The sequence below is a fragment of the Harpia harpyja genome, chromosome 4 (genome assembly GCF_026419915.1).
Source record: "Harpia harpyja isolate bHarHar1 chromosome 4, bHarHar1 primary haplotype, whole genome shotgun sequence".
NCBI lineage: Eukaryota > Metazoa > Chordata > Aves > Accipitriformes > Accipitridae > Harpia > Harpia harpyja.
This window is the reverse complement of record NC_068943.1, coordinates 6,600,463-6,624,511: the sequence shown is the minus strand read 5'-3', so window position 1 is coordinate 6,624,511 and position 24,049 is coordinate 6,600,463. Positions and strand designations below refer to the sequence as shown.

General features: G+C 46.0%; 1 protein-coding gene and 1 long non-coding RNA gene across 3 annotated transcripts in view; one reads left to right on the top strand and one right to left on the bottom strand.

The window, feature by feature from the left end:
- The window catches only part of CLDN10 (claudin 10), a 58,723-nt gene that overhangs the window by 22,156 nt on the left and 12,518 nt on the right, over nucleotides 1–24,049 (top strand). Inside the window, exon 1 of one of the 2 annotated variants that reach the window (XM_052785639.1) lies at nucleotides 22,199–22,418. The exons of the other annotated variant lie outside the window; for it this stretch is intronic. Coding sequence (XP_052641599.1) covers nucleotides 22,199–22,418 — 220 coding nt within the window. Of the gene's footprint in view, nucleotides 1–22,198; nucleotides 22,419–24,049 lie in introns of those variants that run through there. 2 annotated transcript variants of the gene reach the window in all.
- On the bottom strand, nucleotides 13,318–15,398 carry LOC128141085 (uncharacterized). Its single transcript, XR_008234892.1, has 3 exons — nucleotides 15,331–15,398; nucleotides 13,874–13,935; nucleotides 13,318–13,412 (listed from the first exon to the last, which is right to left on the bottom strand). It is a non-coding gene; the product is annotated as an uncharacterized LOC128141085 (long non-coding RNA).

Below are 24,049 nucleotides of genomic sequence, written 5' to 3'. Positions count from 1 at the left end.
TCTTTAATCTTCTGTTTTTAAAAAACTTTTTAGTGTAAAAGGAATGCTTCAAACAGGTAGGATTACAATGTCACACATGGCACAGCCCTTCAATATGTAGTATTTTAAAATCACCCTTTAAGATTTTGGCTCTAAGTCTGTGTCTAGGTATTTTTCAGACAACATTTTTGCCTGATCCCTCACAGGAGAGCAAACAGAAGTCCGGGAGCTTCAGCTCACAAATTTACTTCAAATCATGCCTTATAATGTCGGACAGGAAGGTACCTCTTTCCAGACTTGATGAGTACCACTTGCATAGTGCTCTGGATGCTCCTGTGGTTCTGTATCATCCCCAAATCCTACTCTCAAGGCATCTTTTGAAAGCTAAAGGAAGACTGCCCAGATAACAAAGCAGAAAGGTCTCTTGACGATAGCAGATTAAGATAATTTAGCCCCGGCTTCCTTTGTTCATTGAGAGCTTTCGGACTAGAATAATGTGAGGGGTGTTCAAATCTCACCCAGTAACTACGCAGGGACAAAGAGAACAAGCCGAGTGTCTCAGCTGGGGGTTTTGTTTCCCAAGACCTGGCAGTCTGTTCTTGCAAAATGCTTGCCTCTCTCTGCATAGATTCTTTGGATCTGCTTCCCTCTAAAGGCCATTCGGTGAATTATGGTATTGCCCTGAACATCAATCAAGTCTTAACGCAAAATCAGTTCTCAGATGTATTCCTTATCTGGAGAGGTGTTTGAGCTCTATGAAGGAGAGGAATAAATACTTTAAGTGTTACTTCTTGTTGTAAGAGAGCTTAAAAGAAATAAGATTTAAGTAAAGTCATACATTTTATCAGCAAGCAGAGGTTTTAATGATAAAAATGTATCTAAAATGGAGTCTGAAGCATGCGTGCTTTTGAAGTAATACCTTACTGCACAGTAAAGTGAACCACAAAGCTGGCTTGTCCCAGGCAGAAACCGGGATCTGGCCATCCTCGCTCCCAGCCCTGTGCTCAGAGGAGTAAGTGATTCTCTCCAGACATGCTGAGGTGTTCAACCTCTCGGGTGTAGCTGCAGTACTGTGGCAGTTTTGCGTGATCCCAGGTAAGGAACTTTCTGGTATAGTAGAGTTTGGGCAGACTGTGTCTTACCTCAAAAGGTGAATTGCTCCTTCAGCTGAGAGGCTCAGATATGCCATGAAATTGAGACCTTTAACTGAGGCGTTGGACTCCCACTGCACTCAGCGGATAAAGAGAAGCCCAAGCTGGAGCTGCATGCTGAGAAGTCGGTCATTTTGTCTGCTTGGTTAGGAAAAAAAAAGGAGGCCTTTAAAGTTTACCTGTTTGTTATTTGGGCAAACCGTGAGAAATAGGATAATCTCTAAGCATACTTGTAATCTGAGTAATAAACATTGTCAACCAGCAATTCAGCACTGTATAGACATCTCCAGAGGGGAGGGGATCAAATTTTAGGTAAATTGAGTACCCCTCTCCAGTCCTCTCTGCAGGGAGAGCTACAGGGCAGTTGTTACACTCCTGAATTAAATCAGATGAATCAGGGCTCAAGAGGAGGGCTCATCTAACTTAGAGAGAAGGGAACAACTGAGATGTTTAAACACGGGCCATCTTAAAAGCCCTTAAAATATCTGAGACTTTCCACAGACCTGGTAAATATGATAGAGGAGACCCATATCCCGCAGTCAGGGCACTGGAGGATACCTTAGGGCAATTAAAATGGCACTCGCCACATGTGTTTATGTACCTGCATTGCTCCTTAGTTGTTTTGTCTACTGGAATTGCCCTAACCAGAGAAGGAATTGTTCTTTGGGATTGCCTCTTTCTCTCTCTGCAAACTATAAGAATCTGCATGACAAATTTGGGGTAAATCTTTTAGCTAAACCTGGCTGAGCTGCACCCCGTCCCAATAGAAGGAAGCAGCAGCAGGGCTCCTTATTAGTGCTTTAGCTCCCACCAGATGCAACGTAGTGACTCCAGACATCTCCCGGCTGTTTGGGGTCCTGTTCTTAGGGACTGAAGTCTCCAGGTGCAGAGTTGCCCACAATGCCACTGGGTCTTCACCAGGCCCTTCATCATCCTCCCCATCATTGTCCATGCTATGTCATTGAGTCCACTTCCAGGATCTCTTTTGGAGATAACTAATTAATTTGACCAAAACATAAACTGTAATGTAATTCTGAGGACAGCAGGCTCCACAGATTGGCTTTACCAATAGGCAGTACCCTCTCCCACACATGCCAAGGTGCTATACTGGGATGTGAAAACCTGAAATTTGGTTTCATGATATGAAAACACTGCAAAAAAACACCTTAAAATTCATAATTATGTCTTAGAGCTATCACATCAGATCTGGAAGAGATCCAAACCAAACGATATACAATGAGATCCCAGACAATTTGCTTTAGTGATAGCTAGTGGGCAGATATAAGCCACCCTGTAAAATTTGGCCTGAGAGCATCTTCTCATGCCCGGGAGTGCCTTTAGCTGCCTTCAGCTATGCAGAGGCAGCCCATAATTCTTACGCCTTTAGGAAGGTACCAAAGCTGTGCATGAATGCATCTTTCACAGCAGCCAGCCCGGCTGACTCTGCAGCTCACAACAATGCTCTCCCAGTCGATAGCAAAGCCATTGCTACTAGGGACCTGCTGAAGGTATTAATCACGAAGGAACGCCTCTGCAGATCTTTATCCTCTTCAAAGCAGACAGAACAAATGCAAAATTAAGCCACCTTGGTGATTTAGGTACGTTGAACTAGATGTGAATCCTGAGCTACTGCATCGCTTTATGAGGGTGCACCTCCTTTGCTCTTCAAGCTGATCCTGAATCCAGTTTCAGTGCTTCTTAAGACTGCTCATCTTTGCTTTCTGCATCTATGCAGCCCGCCCTGCAATCTTCTGCACTTAACTCCTGCTGTTAATGAGAGTGCTGCCACATGCCTCGTGTTTTCCAAGGTCAGCCCCAAAATACAAAGCCTATACAACAGAACATTCAAACTTAATAAATGAGAAATTGTTAAAATAGGTGAGAGAGCAGATATTGCCAAAGGTGTTTTGGAACGGCTACAAAACATTAGACATAACCAGTTTTGCAAGAACTGTGTCCAGAGTATCTGCAGAGTCCAAACCTCTATGAGACACTTCTGTGAGAACAGAGAGCAAATACAGTAAAATGAGATATCCTGAATACAGGTAAGTATTATTTACAGAAAACATTATGTTCTTCAGCAGATGATGGAGGCACAAAGAGGTGTTAAAATGGGGAAGGATATAAGATAAATCTTCTACCAGGAAGTTGTTTATAAAAAGAAGTTATATAAAACCAGTAAGATTGAATCACTTATGGACTCAAAGCTGCCTACAACAGTAGCTCAATGCAGTGGAATGAGGAGATAAACAGGTTAGTAATTAGGTTCATTAGAAAGCACTGTTCAGAGTCTGGCTGGGTTGGGGGAAAACTGTTCTCAAAGCTATATGACAGACCTCAAGGTCACAGAAGATTAGTCGTTCAGGAATTTCTTGTCCACTTAAATGTGCAGAAAGTGCAAATAATTAAGCCTATCTCTCCCCAGTCAGGTAGATCACTATCCTGCAAACATAATGAAAAAGATACTACCTTCTTTCAAATACTGTATGATTGGAGGTATCAGGTTGTCACAGCTGAAGATGGAAATCCTCTGATGTGCAAAAAAATGGATGCAAAGAGGACAAGAAGAATTAAATAACTAGTTTCCGCTCTCCCTACTGTCAAGAGAAAGAAAGAGGCAACTCGCCCCACCTACCCCAGACAACTATTTTTGAATATGATGTCCCTCCCCCTTGCCTATAGAGACAGCCTAGAGAATTGGCATAAACTACCCCCTGAAATTTTAGTCTCCTCAAGGTGGGCTAGATGAGACACATCTTAACAGTGCAAGTTTCTTCAGCAGTGCTTCATCCTGGAGCTAAGATGACCACCTCTTGAAAGGGAGGTTTAGTTACCTATCTGTGACACTGGTAGATGGTCGGTGTGTGCTATTTGTAATGGTCATTTGGTACCTGTGCACCTTCCATAGCTGCCTGTGCAGGTGATTTTATCTCCATAATCTGAAAGCACCAGCTGTAGAGTCTGTATGTTATGTTCCCAGACAGTTTGCATCTCAGGAGCATGGAATACAAAGGAGTTGCAAAGCTTAATTTTAGTAAAGGTTTCCAAGGAGTAAAATTCCCTCTACTCAAGCCAAAAAAAGGTCTGGTAAATTTGAGAAGAAAGTTCATACAGGCGCAGTTTGGTTATCGTGGGAGTGGTTGGTACTAGATTGGTTACCTGAAGTGTCACAACAAGTGCCTCAGCTGAGAACTGCTGAAGCACTACCAAGTCAGGGCCACCAAGACCCTTGCCTCAGCTAAGCCCTTTAGCTAGCGCAGGGCCACAAACGTTATCCCACTAGTGGAGCTCCCCTCCATCACCTGAGGAAAAAGTCTGAGTTTAAATAAGGGCTTAAATATTCCTTACAGAAGTGCCTCAGTGAAGTGCTCAAGGTTAGGGAAATGAATCTGTAGCAGTGCCAGGCATTTAACACGTGCATTGCTCTGCAGCTTGTATGTATACACCTCTGCAGGTGTATGTTAATCAGCTCCCAATTCTGCAAGCGCTAAGTGGTAAAGCCCTTGCTCGCCTCCCTCCCTTACCGCCCACCAAGCACCAGAAGGACCCAGTACCGGAGACTGGAGCAGCAGCATCCTGCCATGTCTTCCTCCCAGAGGTAGTGAATGACTCGATGAATGAGATCTACATGAATAGATACCTGAAGAGATGGCTGTAATTCAACTGAAGGCAGTAAGAGGACGTGCCAAGGCAAACACATTCCAGATGACTTGCAACACAGTGTGAAATTTCACCCCATCATAAATAACACAGTAAATGCGACTGTTGTGTTTCCTAAGGTCAGACACATCCTTTTCTCTACGGAGCAGACGTGGAGGAAACGTAGCATCCCTGCTCCTTAGCCCTGAAAGGCAGATCAGAGGGATTCCTGCTGGGAGGATGACCATGTTGCCACTGATCCCACCTGCTGCCGGCCTGGGCAAAGAAAGATGCTTCAAAAGCTGCGTGCTTTGGCAGCCAGGGCACACGCAGCCAGTGAATTACATAAATACCGGCAGCTCCTGGGAAGACAATGAACAAAGGTGTATTCCTTCCCCTTTCCCGATGTGACCTTTTTGCTGTGTTCAAGTTGTCTGCAGTACAATACCTCCATTCCACCATAATTTGAGGCCATACCCTTCCACATACGTAAAAGCCAACCCACTTGTTATGCTGAAATTTTTTGATTGTGTCTATACCTTACTAGTCAATGGTCAGGCTCATCCAACCGCAGCTAGAGCAGACATCGTCTAAGGGGAGAGAAATCCTTCCCAAATGTGACCACAGGGTCTGTCCACAGACAGGAGATGACGCAGACAGGAGCCAAACTGTGAGCAGTAGGTGCAGTTCATCACCAGTCCAGAAAGTTGCTCTTCCAAAGGCGCACAGACACAGTCACCCATTTCAGCAGCACTACCTCTTGAGTTGAACAGTGCTTAGGAGGAGGGACTTATCTCACTAATTTCACAGTCTGAAGGGGTTGTCTAAGGTAATCATCTTAAACTCCTTCTGCAGTCAGTGAAAACAGACGGGCATCCCCAGAGGGCAATTCGTATGAAGTCAATGGGCTAGATCACCCTCTGGAAGTGTCCATCCACTAGACACGGAGTATAGAGTCAGTGGCTTAGGCTAAATTCTAAACTTTAGACAGCTAAGTTACAAGAGACAAATCCCATCCAAAATGAGTAGGTGGCTCAGGCTTGTGGCTCATAGGTGAGACCCGAGGTTCATGTATTACAGATTCCTCACGGACTCCTCCATATTCATAGCCCTATTACATGGAGAGTCTTTCTTACAAAATGACCATATATCTCATTTTGCTGTGCCTTCCCACTTCCATGCCAAAACACTCCTAAGTGCTGGTTCTTCCTCAGGGCTTGCTGCTACTTTTCATGCCTATGTTTTCCCTCCCCAAGGACAGCATATTCTGAAATGCCACACATTTCCATATCTCCTGGGTCCACAGGAGACAGGTTTGTTTGAGACAGGTTTGTTTCTTTCTTCTGCTTTCTCACTTTTTTTCACCTTCCACTCCTGTTGCAGCCTCTGCATCCCCATGCTCCCATGTTGCTCTTGCGGAGTATCAAAGTGTGAACAGACCTACCCCTCCACCACAGAGCGGAATTTGGGAACTCACAGGAAATTCAATTCCCAAAGAACAGACTTTTCCCATCCTTGGAAAGCCTAGGTGCCCTGTCGCTGTGAGGTCCCGGTAACAAAACCTGTCCAGGTCCGAGATCAGCTGGGACGCAGGAAGCTGAACTGCCATTCAGGTCCGCAGGAGGTGGGAGCCACCACCAGTTTGCCCAGGCAAGGCTGGGAGTTGGGAGCAGGCACGCTCCCTGGGCGCAGAGCTTGGCCAGAGCTGCAAGGTCTCCATTTCAGGGGCTCAGATGATGGTTCTGGGGATAGCGGGGGCCCAAAACTAACACCTAACAGCTCAGCAAAGCAAAGCTAACAGTCAGGCCAGCGTCTGACTTGATCCTGCCTTATCCAGACTAGAGAAGAGAACTGGCCTGAAGGACAGCTGATTTCGCAAAACAGATCTCATTTCTTCTCCCTGGCAAAGCTTCTTTTCTTTCTGAAGCTCAAAATGACTAGAGGGAACTGATTATTCCAGTGACTCTTTTCAGACCATTTGCTAAGACTCTGCCAAAGGTGTTATGACCAGGGTTAATACACATTATTGGTCTGTCAGCAGTACAAAGAGTAGTTTGTGATCTTTGCAATTGTAACACAGTAAATCCATTTGTTCACATGTTTATTTGCTATTCACTTGCTGATACCTAGGCAGCATGCAGCAAGCTTCTGAGCAATCACACATCTCCAACACGTGACCACAAAGTATCAGCAGAAACTAAATATCCTGCAAACACTTCTGCTGAAAGCATACAGACTGGCCACACTGGTAACTGCCTGCTCCATTTTAGTTTATCCTGTTTAAACAAGAAGTTTGGAAGAGGTGTCATTCAGCTGAATTGGACGAAACCACTCAGCGACAAGAATGTCCAGATCCCACCTGAAAAGTTGTCCACACTCTTCTCACACCCCTTTTCATACATGTTTCAAGTTTCAGACAATGAACCTCCCACATAAGTGGGCGAACTTGTAGCTCTCTCTTTTTTTGATAGCCGAAATTACCATTCTTCCAGGGTCAGACCCTCTAGGTCCAACCATTTCTTTTGCTTGCATTATCCGTCTGCCACATTTCGGCTTGTTCAGGGAGATAAGGCGTGTGATGTAGCCCTGAAAAGTGCCATTGCTTCTTAGAAGTGAAATAATAGTTGCTGTTTGCTGTGACCGGATATAGGATCTGATTATGAACTCAGAGCTGCATAAATCTTAACAGTGTACATGTTAATCAAGTGATGTCACTGTAAAACCGCCATACTTGAGATCATATTCAGACTTGTTGGGTTGTTTTCTGCCCTGGATTTTCCAGGTGAACAGATACCAATAGACTTTTTTTTTTTTTTTTAAATCTTTGTTTTCATTGAGCTTCAGTGTATTCACTTGGAAGTCATATTTCACAAGAGACCACAGTCTGGTTATTAACTTCATCAGCAGATACATTCACAAATCAGGAGCCATATGTACCGGTACTTGTAAGTGATCAGAACTGAAGGAACAGTCAGCATCTAACAAGTTGTTCATTGTGCCAAGTCTGCTCTAGGAAAATGAAGAGAGTACCTCACTGTACAGACATCTTTTTTTTATATTTTATTACATCAATGTGCCAAACATTTTTTCCAGAAGAGGGCGCAGAATTTACCTCCAGCAGTACTAAAGAACTACGGTGCTGCCAGCCTGTTACTTGTGAATGCCAAAACCTTTTCAGACTGTTTCTATCTCCATTTGTAAATATGGGATTCGACATTAAACATAGTAAAAAAATCCCATCCCGTGACATTTAAAATATAGATTAATACATATGAATCCATCCGTCTTGGTTCCTTTTACAGTCAGTAAAACAGAACAGGCACTTCAGGGGCACAGTTCATCCCATTTCACCCTGTATTTGATCAGCTGAGTAGCTCTCCAGACTCCTTTGACTATATTGCCTGGAGCTCCAATGACTAGCCCAGATGTGGACACCTGCACTTTGGACATCTAAGTTAGAGACTCCCACCTCTTGCATTTGCCAGGTAACACTCTACAGTGGCAGTGTGGGACAGGGGTACCCATACTGTGCTTATTGGTAAACACCAGCTGTCATATTACATCATATTCATTGCAAATTTAAGTCAACTTATGGAAAGTTCTGATTACTTCATTTGTGGGGCTGTTGTCAATGTTGCAATAGAGATCAGGATGAAGGGCCCCTTGCAGAATCGCTAAAGAAGTCATGATGAAAATGGCTGGCAAGGGAAGGGAGAGGAGCGTCACTGCGGTTAGACCACACTGTTACTTATGCCAGCTGTTGCACAGATCAATAGCTCTGTTTATTCATGTGTCATCAATGCCTGTTACCATTTCACACGGCCTTTGTCAGTGCTCTTTAGACTTCACAGACCAGCAGATCTTGAGGAAGGATTGAAAGCTTGAAGTAAGCCCTTCCTGCTAAACCTTCCTTATAACTGTTCACATGAAAATGAACAAGCGTGGACCATTATTCAAAATAATGACTCATTTCAGAGATGTATAGGCTGTGTAGATTATATCACCTCCGCTGGATATGATACAATCTTCAAACACAGTCCTTCTGTGATTTATGTATTCACAAAGAGTTGCTTTCAGCTCAAAGATGTAACCCTGCCCCTTAAGCATATATAAAGCAGTCATCACACAAAACCACTTCTGTTAAGGTGTCTCTGCATACTCAGGTGCAAAGCCAGCGTCACATTTCTAGCCGTGGTCCAGCCAAATAGGGAGGTTACACAGTGTGCCCTCCTGTTGTCTCAGCCTACAAAGGTGGGGAAAATTTTGCATTTCTCTAGGGTTTCCCATCTGAAGATTGCTTCCCAGCCACAAACGCATTTTAACCTCACCCTTGCTCCCAGCAAACAGGGATAGCTAATAATTTTATAGTAGTATTGTCTTAGTTTAAGAAGCAACAAAAGCAAGTTGTCGTGGTTTAACACAAGTCTAAGAGAAATTCATGAGCATGCTAATACATAAGGCAAGGTCAACCCTCACTATCACTATTCTTCCTGAAATGGGTGTCAGATAGGGGTTTGGGAGCCAGAGAAACAGCATTCACAGCTGCTTCACACCTACATTAAAATACTCTTGATATTAACATAATAACAAGTAAATCCCTCACTGACTTGCCTCTTACGGTGTTGATCCTTTACTGCTCCCAAAATAATAATAAAACCCACCAGGATCGGGCTCATAATGAAGAAAGAACCACTGGCAGTTGGTTTTGGATGTGAACTATTTAATAAGTTGGTCGTGAGCAGACATGATTCAAATAAGGCTGTAAGTCACTGGAGGCACAGTGCAGAAATAATTGTGCAAACCAACGGCTGGCTGTTCTGAAGGAAGACACTAGGCAGAGCAGGACTACAGCAAATTTACGTGAGCTGGCAACTTCATCCTTTTAATAGAAAATCTGGCAAGCTCTACTGACAAGTACAAATTACTCCAAAATTACACACACGAGAGGGCGATTATACAGGGCCACCATCAAACTCTGGCTACTCCCAGGCTTACAAATATATTGGGACAGTAAAGGTAAAGTCACTGAAGGTGATGGGACTCTGAGGTGAAAAATACTGCATTGTAACACTACAGAGCATGCCCACAGAAATGCTGAACACTATCCTTATTACCTATATCAGTATCAGGAAGGGCTTGAGATAGCTTATCTAGCCAGGCGTGACTTCTGCCGTAAAAGAAAAAAGTGAAATTGGCATCAAATGCTGGAAACCAACAGGGGAAGAACCTCAGAAACACCTCTCCATTCAAGGCTACTGCAGCCCTATTGAAAACAAATGGACATTACTCAAGTACCTTATTTCCCCATTACAAAAATCCCAGCTGTTGCACAAACCAACCAAGCCAGAATGTCATACCTTGTCATAACCGCTGTTTGAGTGGAGCTGATGAAAGATAGTGACCCGTGATTCACAAATGGCTTATTTGGGAAATCTTCCTTAATGGATTAAACACACTAAAGCAATTTCTTACTAGCAAGAACGCAAATAGTGTAGAAGCTGGCGGGGGGGGGGGCGGGGGGAGTATGAAAAGCAAAATCCCAATGAAATTAATGTTCTGATGGGCATTTTTAGGCCAGGGGCTTTTAAGGCAAAACTACAAAGCAAGTACCTCTCTGTTTTGCAAGTAAATCTACATAATTCCTGATAAGGCTAATGAGTTGCTGTAATTATTACATGCCCATCCCACTTCTAGTAATGAAAAATCCTAGGGATATACAGGTGGCGGGTGGTAGTATGTAGGACTATCTAATGCAGAAGAAATTCTGTGAATAAAGAGAAGCCCTGTGATCAGACGTGATTTGTGGTCCCTAATTGTAGATTTCTGTAAGGAGAGGGAAAAAACCATTTCTATCTGCAAAGGTGGGGTTGGGTTACTCTAGTCTCCTCTACTTATCCTAAATCTTTCTTTCTCTCTTGCTATTTTATGAATTGGCTTCATCAGTTTGTAGTGGTAATGCTTACTTATTGAGCTGTATAGGCATTTAATTTTGTTAAGAAAAGATGAAAAAGGGGTTGTTAGCTAATAATTTTTCTCCTATATCTAGGAAATAGCAGCTTTGATAAAAGCCTGATCTCTCTTTCCTATTCTTTGACATAATATAAGGTAGGGATATAAAAAAGTCTTTGTATCACATTCTCTCAATACATAGAAATAATATATATGTGTTTGAGTGTGCTCGCTTGCTTTGTTCTAAGATGTGAGAGATTTTCTTTGTGAAAGATCAGTGATTGGTATTTCAGTCCATTTCATAATCTGCAGAGCAAATTCTGCTCTCAGGGATGCACGTCCTAGTCTAATGGCTTTATTTTAGTTACTCATGTATATTAATATATTCAATGATGCATGTGCCACATAAAGGACTAGGGATAATTTCTCGGCATGATGAGTACATGGCATGAATCGTTCCCCTAAGTGCAGCTACAGACTTTGATGTACTCAAGGGAGGGCTTCCTCTGCTGAGTTTAAAGTTCAGAAGTTCAAAGGCGCTTCTCATTAGAAATTAACCACGACACTTTAAAAATGAGAAGAGAACGACCTGCTCCATGCCTGAAAAACTTGGCAGGGGCCCTCCTCCCAAGCCAACAGAAACTGGCGTGCTGAGAAGCGTCTCGCAGAAGAGGGATTGAATTCAGGGGCAGCACAAACAGGAGAGTGACCTCTTGAAGTACTGCCTCAGAAAACATGTTCCCTCGGCTTCTCCAAGCCTTGTTTGGAGAGCAAGGTCTGCAACATGAGCTGTAACAGGTTTATTTACAGCTGTTTGTATTGGACTGACCACATGGTAGATATCTAGCTGAATATCCAGGCAGATGCCCCCTTGGGGCACCATACCAGCCCCAGAGAGTTCAAGCAAATCTTTAAGTTTCCTGTCTTTCTGGTGTGGCGTAGAAACCCCATAGCTGACAGATGGAGGTAGCAGGTTAATCACTGAAATGCAGCTGGGCAAAGAGCCTGTCAACCGCTAGGCGTGCATCCAAGGGTGCCGCCGGTCCCTGCCAAAAGCTGAGAAAAACACCAGCGCCCGTGAGGTTTGCTGGGCAATCGTGCAGCTTCTGCTTGTACGAGATGCTTGCCCACGGGAGCCACTGATGGAGACGTGAGAGGGGCAGAAGGGTGAGGGCTCAAAACTCGAGGATTCCCGTTTGCTGAGCCACTCATGCCGCGACTTGTCAGGATGAGAGCAGGCAGCCAATGTGTATGGTTAGGTGGGAGGCCTGGAAGAACCCAGGACAATATCGGGTTGGTGGGGTGAGCAAGCGGAGGCTGCTCGGTCAGCGCTCCAGGAGTGAGGCTTGCTACAAAAACATGACAAATAACTTTTGTGTAACACAAGGTAGGATTGCACTTTCCCGTTGTTTTAACTGTGGCTTTTCCTTTCTATGCTTTAAACTCAATACTCAGAACCTATCCTTTCTTTCATTTCTCTGGTTGCCCCGTGTAGAGCTGGGGCGTAATGCCCGCCTGGGGCTGGTGACCCTCGGCCAGCATCCCCCCTCAGAAGCAGTGGCTTGAAACAGAGCTGCCGTGGGGCTCTGCGGAGAGAGCCCACAGGCAGGCGAGAGGGACTTGCGCCTTGGCTCACGCTTAAGCAAACCTCAGCCTGTGGAGGTGTCCAGCGCTGGGGCTTGTGCTGTCTGAGCTGGAAAACAGTTGTGGCAGAGGTGGGTGAAACCTCCTGCAAAGTACAGGCCAGCAAAAGGGCTTGGAGTTACCTCTGGGGCATTACACCGCCTTGACAACGATCCCAGCTTGAGGTTAGCTCCTGTTTGGGACGGCAGGAAAACTGAAACTGGTTCAGGTATGTGATCCCAAAATAAATATTTTCACAGCTCAGGGCATGTGACGTGTCACCAGAAAGTGTGCAGCGAGGACAATGGCTGGCACAGGACCGCAGCTCTGCAAGGCTCTAGTGCGCTCCGCCGCCGGCCAGCCTGCGCCCGGGCACCCGATGCCTGCGACTCAGGCAGTCCCTCTAGGTTTCCTTTACAGGCAAGAAAATTCCTCCCATAAATCTGCACATCTTCCCAAAGATGCCCTGTATTTAATGGGACTGTGTAAACTGGGGTGGGGGGAGTGGGATTTATGACTGGGAAATTAATTTCATGCATAATTATGTTTTGTATTTCATGCTAAAGTACGGTATTTTGCATTAACAGTATATCCAGCAATAACACAAACACTTCCTCCAGCTGAATTTTAACACTTGTCTCAGGTTCTTTAACGGAGGCAGCAAACCTGTAGCTTTTGCATGCCAGGTTATGTCCTAACTCTCGCTTACCAAATCAGGTTTTTCCCGTATGTACATAGAAAAGTTAACACTTCCCAGAATACCACATGAAAAATGCTCCAGGCCATCTTTCCAAATAAACCCTTAATCCTCAGCCATCACTGAAAGTCATTTTTGTCAATAGTCTACCATCCCATAGCAAAACAAAGAGTAGTCAGTATAATAAGCACGGGTGTCTCCAACCTCACTGTTTGGCATCTGCTGGCATTTTTATTTTGTTGGTATTTGTCAAGCAATTTACAATCAAAAGCCACTACCTTGTCACATGGAGACTTCTGAACTTTATGAATTTGCTGTTGGAAGGTTTTCCAATTCCTGCCTACACGTAGCACGTAAGGTAACTACACCAGACACTGGGAAAGAAAAAGAAACTAAATTTTCCCAGAGCTGACACAAAGTAAAGAGATTGCTTCATTATCCCATTTTCTCCCACTTCACAACTTAGCTTACTGAAAAAAAGTGCAGTGCAATAGTTAAATCCACATAAAAGCCCTGCCACCAAAATCAGAAACACTGACCGTGTGCATGAGGCATCATTCAGTGCTGCAAACTTCCCTTACAAACTGGACTTAAGTCAAAACCGTTTAAGAATTTCTCCTTTTCTAAAAGTTGAAATGCATTTCTGACATGAAAAAAAACTTTACATAGTCTTAGTCATAGAATCACTCAAAAGTGATTCTGCCCTTCTTCACGTGGCTTGCAGCTAAAATGAATTAAAAAGCTAGAATGAACATCTAAATGAGCCACTAAAACAAACAGTCAGCTGAGAAGAGACACTTGAGCAAAGAGGAAAACAGAAAAACACAGTGCATACCTGAAACTCTATTATCAGTGGAAAACACTTTATTTCTTTACAAGGGCAATGGCAAGGTAGAACTGCAATGTAAAGAAAGAAAAATCTTTTCAGTATGGGAACATGAAAGCATTAACATAACAGGCAGAGCACATTGTGTCCTGCCCTTGGCGAACGTCTTGTTGGCTACTCTGGACTGTGACCCAGCAAAAATAAGCAGTCCAAATGAATTTTCTCCTAGGTAATATATTGCTTCATTTACTACATGCAGTAGACACTGGCAGACTGTTTTCTCGAGAGTCAGTGTGGGGGCACGACATTGCACTGAGGAATAGGAAGACCCCGTGCTGCATACAAATTGCACACAAAATGAGCCGAAGCACAGCTCGGTGCACTAAAAAGTTTCTGACTACATTTGGTCCATTTGATTTTTGACAAGGCAGTGCTCTCAGAGGACAGGAGGATGGGAGGAACCTGATCATGTCCCCCAGCGCATGCACGTTCCCATTGGCATCTAGGTTTTTAAGGTGTTTTCTTCTCCTCAGATCTCATTACTGTTAGTTTTCTTTGTGATTCCTTAAGCTCAGCAAGTTTAAATTTGATTTTAAATCTGCCCTCTTTATCCAAGAGCTTCTGCACCTGCAGGCAGCCCCCCTTTTCGCTGGAAGGTTTTACCCACTTCTGTCAAATCAGTCTGGCTATCACTCCTTTTTCAAACACACACACCACTTCAGAAACCAAATCAAACCAGTAGGATCAAAAGAAGCTGATGGATCGAGTGCATGTTAATTTCAACCTGTTTATCAAATTTTTTTGAATCTGTACCAATCAAAAAAAAAGTCACATATTATTTCCTTATTCCCTTTGTTTCTGAGTTGCTTGAGCATGTTGATCTAAGTCAGCTTTTAACTCCGCTTTGTCACCGTGACCTTTTTTGATCCCAGCCCGTTTGCTCTCAAATTAAGTCACGCTACAGAAGCCGCTTTGCTCCAGGTTGTGGTTTTCATGCTCTCAGTTAAATGAAATCTTTCTACGCCACTGGCTGGGACAACTGGTGCCTGATAAACAGTGGGGCCAGAGACAGTAAACCACAGCACCCTCTTCGTGGAACAACCCTTCCCTGAATAAATAAGGAGCCGCTGTGGGAATCAGGGAGAGGAACCGGAGGAGGGCATGGGGAAGATCTTCCTTGCAGATAGAGATACTGGTGGGAAGGTGTAAGGCAGACACTCACCTTCACCTGTCTCCCCTTCCTCCCAGCTGCAAACTGGGACAAATTTGTGTTGAGGGCTGGGCTGTACCTAAGCAGGGCTAGGTACAAAGAGCACGGTGTAAATTATCACCCCTCACCCATGCTCTCCTGCAGCTTCTTTCTGCCTCCTCCAGGCCCTTTGCCATGCCTGCCAGCCACCTCACACCATGCCATCTCCTCGATTGCTGTCTCCAGTTGCTACCACCCCCTGTTAGCTGAAGCTCACACTTAATAGCTTTGATCCTTGCACTCCTTTGGGAAATGAGTCAGTCCCTCTTTTCCAGAAGCTCATCTCTTCTTGTCATCCCCACTCCGCTCTCTTGGAAGGGTATTACATTGGCAGAGCTAAAGGCCTCCGTGCCATGCTCCCCGCTTCGGGTTTTCTTTAGCATATTGAGACACATCCTGAAAAAAAAACAAAAGGATCACCATTGGAAAAATTTCCTTATGTGTAAACAGCTGGAAAAGTAGTTAAATGTACTGCTGTTATGAACTGAAATACACCTATCTGTGAAAAGAAGATTTCAGCATGTGGGCTAAATAACAGGGTAGCAGGGACCACATGCAATCATGTTCTGAGCATAACATATAACATGTAATCTTTAGTGCACCTGTGCACCACTGAGAGCAATAATAAGCCAAATGCATCCCAGTGCTACTCTATTTGCTTCAGTGAGGTGACAAAATCGTAGGGTAATAGAATAATTCAGGTTAGAAGGGACCTCCAGAGGTCACCTAGTCCAAAACACGACTAATTGGATGGGCTTGTTCAGGTGCATGTCCAGTTATGTCTGGAACACCTCCAAGGAGGGAGATCCCACAGCCTCCCTGGGCAGCCTGAGCCAGTGCTTGACCATCCTCATGGTAAACAATTTTTTCCTAATACCTGATGGGAATTTCCCACCTTCCAACTCATGCCCCTTGTCCTGTTGCTGTGCTCCTTGCAGAGGGTCATCTCCAGCTTCTCTAAGTCCTCCGACTGGGAGCTATCCTGGTGCCCATAAAAGACGACAGACTCCTTGTGCCCAGACCTACCAGGTGCTCAGGAAACAGCAGAGCCCAGCTGTGGCACACGAGGGCAGAGGACGCGCTCAATGGGAAAGCGTTCCTGCTCCGGGAACACCAGGGTCTCAGCCCTGCAGCTCAGCCACTGGTCAGGACTCAACCTCTGCCTCTGTATGGCTCTCTGCAAGGATCGCTTCTGAACACTGGCTGCTTTGGAAAGACATTTGCTTATCTGCCTCCCACCCCAATTAAATCCTTTCAAATTCCATTAGATTCTTTTATTTTATTCTTTTATTTTGCAAACACTTTCTAGATCGCATACATAGGGCCGCATGTTCTAAAAATCAGTCCAAAAAGTTTCCCTCCTTTCTGCTGTGACCTACCTGGGTTTAGCAAAACTTAATGTGATGTGGAGGCAACTTCTGAACGCCAAGAGCTGCACCTGTGCTGTTGGCCAGGTGGAATGCACCTCCAGTAAAGTCAGAGATGCACTTCTTCACATTTCCTGCTCAGTTTGTTAAACAGGTTATATCTATTTTTAAAAGCATTGTATTACAAACTTGCAGGGAACAACACAGGTTTTTTCAACAAAATTAAGCCGAGCTGAAAAAAAAAAAAGAAATAATGCATTAATCTCAGTGTCAAGAAACAAAGTCTGTAATGTCTGAACGCGCTGCACAGAACGGGAAAGTTTATCGGCTCGTGGAATGCAATTTTTCACTCCTTTAAAATGCTCTGGGTTGTCACTTCCAATTAATTTTTTACTTTTTGTTACGTAATATATGAACCGCATAGCTTAAAATCGTTCTTGTCCTGGCAGTTTACAAAAGACGTGCAGTAATTTAATTTAATTCCATTTCTGATAGCTTAAGAAAAACAACGGTGGCAACCTCAGCAAGGACTGGTGATTATTAACTGATGTTCCCACTCTGATGGATTTTTTTTAGCCGACACAGAAACATTCCTTTGTCTACTCTCCTTTGGAGAAGAGGATCTGGTTGCTCGTTTTTTAGGCGGCACTTTTTGTTCTGCACAATGCAGAACACCGTGCAAGCCTCCTCATTTTACAGTTGTGTTAATCTCCTCTAATGCATACACCAATTTGAGGTGTATTCCCCAGATCTATCATTGACAGCAGACCTGACCTTGCCCAGGTGATGACACTCTTACAAGCCTGTCTATATTCCCCGCATGCCTGCCTTACCTTTTCAATATTCAAACTCTCAGGGAAACCCTAGCAAACAAGGAAGTTGTCCTTCAGCCTTAGAAAAATGAAGTTGGGGCTTTTTTCTTTTGCACAAGTGCTCTAGGCACCCTGGAAATCGTAACATGGCAGAGGCAGGAAAGAGTCTCAAGTTGCCCAAACTATGCATGGTAAAATTACAAGAAAAATTACTCCAGGACAAAGGCATGACGACCCTAGCCTGCTTATCCTGGCTGCAGAACAAATGCTGTTGTCATCCGGTGTTTAACTTATGAGGCAATAACAACAGCTTGTGATTTTGATCCTGCAAGGGCTAAAATAATATCCTGTATTTCAGACTTAAGAGCAAAACTGTTTCTGAAGGACTCTGCTGTACAGAGTAATACAATAAATTTTTGTACACTATAAAAATCCAACTATTGAATAATATTCCATTCTGACTTGTAAAATATATATAGTTTACAAATCTTGGGAGTCTGGGGAGGTCCCTGCTGACTGGAAGCTAGCCAATGTTATCACAATGTACAAGAAGGGCGTGAGGGAAGACCCAGGGAACTATAGACCTGTTAGTCTAACCTCAGTTCCTGGAAAAACTATGAAGAAGATTATACTAGGTACTACTGAAAGGCATTTAAAGAACAATGCAATCATCAAGCACAGTCAACATGGGTTCACAAAGGGAAAGTCCTGTTTAACTAATTTGATATCCTACTATGATAAGGTCACCTGCCTAGCTGATGAAGTGGATGCAGTTTCCTGGATTTTAGTAAGGCTTTTGATACTGTCCCTCGCAGCATCCCTCTAGACAAGTTGTCCAACTGTGGGTTCATGGTGCGCTGGGTGAAGAGCTGGCTGAAGGGCAGAGCTCAAAGGGTTGTAGTGAATGGGGCTACATCTGGCTGGGGACCGGTCACCAGCGGTGTTCCTCAGGGCTCAATTCTAGGGCCAGTCCTGTCCAATATTTGTATCAATGATCTGGATGCAGGAGTTGAATGCACCATTAGCAAGTTTGCTGATGATACCAAACTGGGAGGTGCTGTTGACTCTCTTGAGGGACAGGAGGCCTTGAAGAGGGATCTAGATAGGATGAAGCATTGGGCTATGATTAATGGGATGAAATTTACACAAGTCCAAATGCTGGATTCTGCACCTGGGACAGAATAACACCGGGCACAAGCATGAATTGGGAGAGGAGTGGCTGGCGAGCAGCCCCACAATAGGATCTGGGAGTGCTGGGCGACAGCAGGCTCAGTGTGAGTCAGCAGTGTGCCCTGGCAGCCAAGAGGACAAACCCCATCCTGGGGGGCATCAAACACAGTATGACCAGCCGGTCAGAAGAGGTGATTATCCCGCTGTATTTAGTGACGGTGTGGCCTCACCGGGAGTACTGTGTGCAGTTCTGGGCCCCACAATTTAAGAAAGATCTTGAGGTTCTTGAATGTGTCCAGAGGAGGGCAACAAAGCTGGTGACAGGGCTGGAAGGAATGTCCTGTGAGGAGCGGCTAAGGACTTTGGGCTTGTCTAGTTTGGAGAAGAGGAGGCTGAGGGGCGACCTCATTGCTCTCTGCAGCTTCCTGAGGAGGGGACGTGGAGAGGGAGGTGCTGAGCTCTTCTCCCTGGTATGCAGTGATAGGACACATGGGAATGGTTCACAGCTGCTCCAGGGGAGGTTTAGACTGGGCATGAAGAAGCATTTCTTTACTGAGAGGGTGGTCAAACACTGGAACAGACTTCCTAGAGAGGTGGTCGATGCCCCAAGCCTGTCAGTGTTTAGGAGGCATTTGGACAATGCCCTTAATAACATGCTTTAACTTCCCGTCAGCCCTGAATTGGTCAGGCAGTTGGACTAGATGATCATTGTAGGTCCCTTCCAACTGAAATAGTCTATTCTAAATACTTACTAATAATTCCCCCCAAAATGCCATTTTTATGCCCAAGAGCCAACGAGACTTGCCACAAAAAATGATCCACAAGGGTTGGTTTTCTTACAAAAAGGTGTGAGCACCTTTCTGTCCCAGTCCGAGGGAATAAATCCACACTCATTCAAATGACCCAGCACAAAACTGTGTTAATGCAATGATCTGATCAATTTATGTACAGAAAAGAACAGGAATCAGTCCCACAGTGGTCTGAGGAACTTAAAAAAAATTCCGAGTCATAGCTTGTCCCAAAACACAGGAACAAGAAACAAATCAAAGGCCAAGTCTTTCACTCTACAAGTTAAAAATAGCTAAGAAAGCCAAGTAAGCAAAGCCAAAGCCAGACCTATGGTGGCAGGAAGACCAAGATTGAAGGGAGTTATAGGCATGTCTTCATATGGATATTAAGTTCCTTCCACAGCAACGGGGAGAAAAGGGACCAATGTTTTCTGGTAAGCTGGAAGCTAGAAGACATGTGAGTTAAGCTCATGACAGAGGGACTTGCACTTGCACAAGAGAGAGAAGCTGAAAATGTAATAAGGGGAGAAACACAGCCTCACAGATGAGTGTTTTCCAACATCTAATCCCTGCAGATCCCATCCAACACAAAGAAAATGCCACAGGGGAAGAGTATCTCTTGCAGCTTCCCTTACTTTTCAACCTGGGGTGAATACTCAGCCATGCACGATGTCATTTTGCGTTTACACCACCACAGATGAGATCAGAAGCTCAATGTCTTGCTTTGATTTTAGATGAGAACGATCGTAACAACTGGACTAGTAACATAAGCATCCTCAGAAGCAGCAGTGTCAGGAGTAGAAAAGATGAGCCTTTCCCTGGGAAGGGGTGCTTATGCTTGTCAGGAAGCTTCTCTTCCTCTTCTTCCTTTTTTTCTTTGGGGGTCAGACTCAAACCTAGAAGTCCCCAGGCTGTGCTCCTATCCTTCAACACTCGCTCCAGCCTTCTGGTTATAGTGCGGCAGCACACTGAAAACTTCTGATGGGCCCTGGCCAAAATTTGCCCTGACACCAGTCCCGGGAGTCAACAAGCTTTACACCAACCAAAGCAGCACTATCAACAAAAGAATAGGTGAGCTCCCCACGCCCAGAAAATACGATGACCTAGACCTGTACTCAAGTGTCCTACCTCAGACTGGATTAGATCCCAGCTGCTTGGATTGACCTAGCTTTCCACCACCAAGAGAAATCCAGTCTACAAGAGCTCAAAGTGCTATGATTTTTTCCTTTCTGCTGCCATGGCCTACAATAAATAGATCATAATGTCATGTAGATCAGACTTGGATCTAGGGTCATGCCCCTATTCCTTGACTCAGAAGCACTTCTCTGTGTCCCCAAGTGAGCTCTGGCTACAGCCTGACACCATAGCAGAGTATGGCTCACCCACATCCAGACCCTTCCTCTCTCTTTTCCCTCCGGAGGAGAGGAGAGGAGAGGACATCTTGGCACAGAGGTTGAACAGGAGCTGTAGCATACTCCATGCCCAATGCCGCTGTGCAAACAAGCCTACTGCCTGCTTTCCCCTCTCCCTCTTCCCTGCCAGTGCATCCGTGTGTCACCTGCAAGTTGGAGGGTACCAAGGAGGCAGAGAGTGGGCAGAGAGCCACCGGGTCAGTAAATGCAGCTGCGGACCCCATTTTATCCTGCCAGGGCATTAACAGATCAACAAACAGCCTGTTCCCACTGAGCTCTGACACACGTCCAAGGGTACACCTAACTCTAGCTGTTTTGGTTGGTTTTTTTTTACGTCTATAAGGTGATTACATCCGGGTTTGTGTCCACACAACAAAACCAAAGAGCATTCGTCGGAAGAATAATGATGTAAATGTGGCTTCTTATCCTCCAGTGATTGTCCGTCTGGCAACAAGGTTTAGAAAATGTAACAATAGTTTTGAAATAAATAGGAGGAAAGTAAAGACCGGCAGTGTACTTTCCACATCAATGGCAAATACACTACTGATGTGGAAAGTAAACATCTTCGAACAAGAGGAGAAGCCGCAGCAGATAACTTTACCCCTGCGAGCTGCAGGCTCGAATGCCAGTGCATTAGGACTGAGGTAGAAAATCCCAAGTTCATCACCTCACATTGCAAAACCGGGTATGAAAAGCTGTTATCGTCTGTGGCCAGATAATAACAGGAGGCCAGCTGAACCTCAGAGGATTAAACAACCTTGCTACGTATTTCCAAAGCTCACCTGCGTGTATGACTGTGGAGCGCTCGATATGGTCGGCACACCTGTATTCTACCAGCACTGCTCAAAACTACCGCCGCTGGCAAGGCTATTTTTTTTTTTTTTTGATGGGGGGGGGTAGGGGGGTGCCCGCCTGCAGAAAGGGATGCAAACCTGAAACCGCCGAGAAAAGGCCAAGGAAGCATCTGCCAAGTCGCTGCCCCCCTCTCCCCTGCCCCGCCGGGGAAGGAGAAACTAAACCCTAATTACAGCTCGAGACGAAATCCCTTTCTTTTCGGGTCCGGGTTTTTTTTACAGCTCCCTCCCCCCCACACACCCCCAGCTTCCCCGCCGGGCCGGGGGCCGCCCTGAGGGCAGCCCTTCTTCCCTTCCCTTCCCTTCCCTTCCCTTCCCTTCCCTTCCCTTCCCTTCCCTTCCCTTCCCTTCCCTTCCCGCCAAGGCCGCCGGGCCGGGCCGGGCCAGGCGGGGCGGGGGCGGCCCCGGAGGCGCCGGGAGCTCCCTCTGCTGATTGGGTTGCGCGGGCTGCGGCCGCCACAGCCGCTACCACAGCCGCCACCACAGCCGTTACCACAGCCGCCACCACAGCCGTTACCACAGCCGTTACCACAGCCGCCGCCACAGCCGCCGCCACAGCCGCCACCACAGCCGCCGCCGCAGCCGCTACCACAGCCGCCGCCGCCACAGGCGTCCCGCTCCGCCCGCCGCGGCTCCGCGCCGCCCGCCCGCCCGCCTGCCTGCCTGCCTGCTGCCGGGGCCCATGGCGAGCACGTCGGCGGAGATCATCGCCTTCCTGCTGACCATCTCGGGCTGGGTGCTGGTGTCCTCCACGCTGCCCACCGACTACTGGAAGGTGTCCACCATCGACGGCACGGTCATCACCACCGCCACCTTCTGGGCCAACCTCTGGAAGACCTGCGTGACCGACTCCACCGGCGTCTCCAACTGCAAGGACTTCCCATCCATGCTGGCGCTGGACGGTCAGGCTCCCGCCGACACCCACTCCCATTCCCCCCTCTCTCTCCCCGTGCCGGTCCGCGGGAGTCGGGGTGGGGGGGCTCCGGGGCTCCTGCCGGGCCGGCCAGGCGCCTCGGCGGGGCTGGCGGGGGGTCGGGGACCGGGGTTGGGGGGGGGGGGACCCCGGCGGAGGCGGCTCCCACGCGGGGTCGTGGGGAAGTGCCCTGCCGTCCCCTGGCAGGTGGCGGCGCGCTGCTTGCGCACACCCGTGGAAGCGGTTGGGGTTTGGTGGTTTTTTTCCCTCTAAAACCCGCTGATTGAGATCGCGTTCGGTGCCCAAGTGTCCCGTTTGGCCTCTCTGGCTGTCGCTACCTGCTTTTTTTTTTTTTTTCCCCCCCTCATCGGAAGACTCCGTGTGTGTGGGTTTGACACAAGAAGAATGCAGGCAAATTTCTCTTGCCGATTTATTTTCCGACTGCCGGGACATTCCTCTTTTTTATGGTTTTGCCAGCCGTGCAACGGTTGGTGAAAAAGAACAAGCCTTGGCGTCATTTTGTTTTAATTAACGTGCCTTTGCTTTTTTTTTGCTAAGTGGTTATTAACTGGGATGTAATTGCTTCTTTGATAAATGACAGTGTAAAAGCTTGGGGCGGTGAGGGATGCAAAGGTATGTAAAGCAATGCATAGCTCGGCTTGGTTTTAGGGCAGTGTTACTTTGAAACAAAGCTGGGAGTTTTGCTGTAGTGCCTGAAACCAAAGACCGAGTGGGTGCTGCGTTTCTTCCCTGGTTAAGGGGAAACATTTTTGCCCTTTAAGGAAGCCCTACTGGGAAACTGGGTCACTGCAGGGAATCTTTACGACTCAACTTTTAGTTGATAAATCTGCACTGATTATGGCTGGTAGAAATAGTGGAAGCATGCACGGCATCGGTTTATAGCGCCTCAGGAGTGACTGTAAATGAAAGGGAGGAAAGGTTTTTAAAATTATGGCACCTTTTCCAAGTTTTTATAGTCATCGACAAACACAATATACAATGTCCTAGTGGCTTTGACACTCACAAAAAACCTCAGGCCTACTGTTCCCCTCAAAGGGAGGCCAAACACTCCCTTTGCATTAGAGTCTGAGAGTGGATTTTGGTGTGAAAGGTTTGTTTAAAAGGAAAAGAAAGTCTGTTAATCAAATCACTAACAGAGATCGATATTATCATAACAGGGATTAATATTATCATGAAGCTAATTAATACCAGTATCTGGAAACCTTCAACCTCTGTATGTACAAAAGACTAAAAGAGGTCAAGATACTAAAAAGGGGTAACGCAGGCAACCCTTAAGCATCACTATTGCAGGATGCTTCCCTTGGATAGAGAAGTACCGTTCCCCAGACATTCTTTTGACCCAGCCCCATGGTGGCAGAGGGGTTTGCTGGTACCTCCAAAGGGGTGGGAGAGCTGGCTGGCCTCCGTTGGCGTCAGTCACCCTATGGCCAAGCGTAGCAGCTGAGATTGTGGTTTCCAGGCTTGGGCAAGGAGCTGTGGTCTGTGTGCAGGCAGGCACAGCGTGATTGCCAGCGCGTAACCTTTCGCATCCACCAAATCTATTGTTTAGCTGTTCTTTTAGTTCTGAGTTAATCTGTTTTCGGAGTAAGAAAAGCGTAG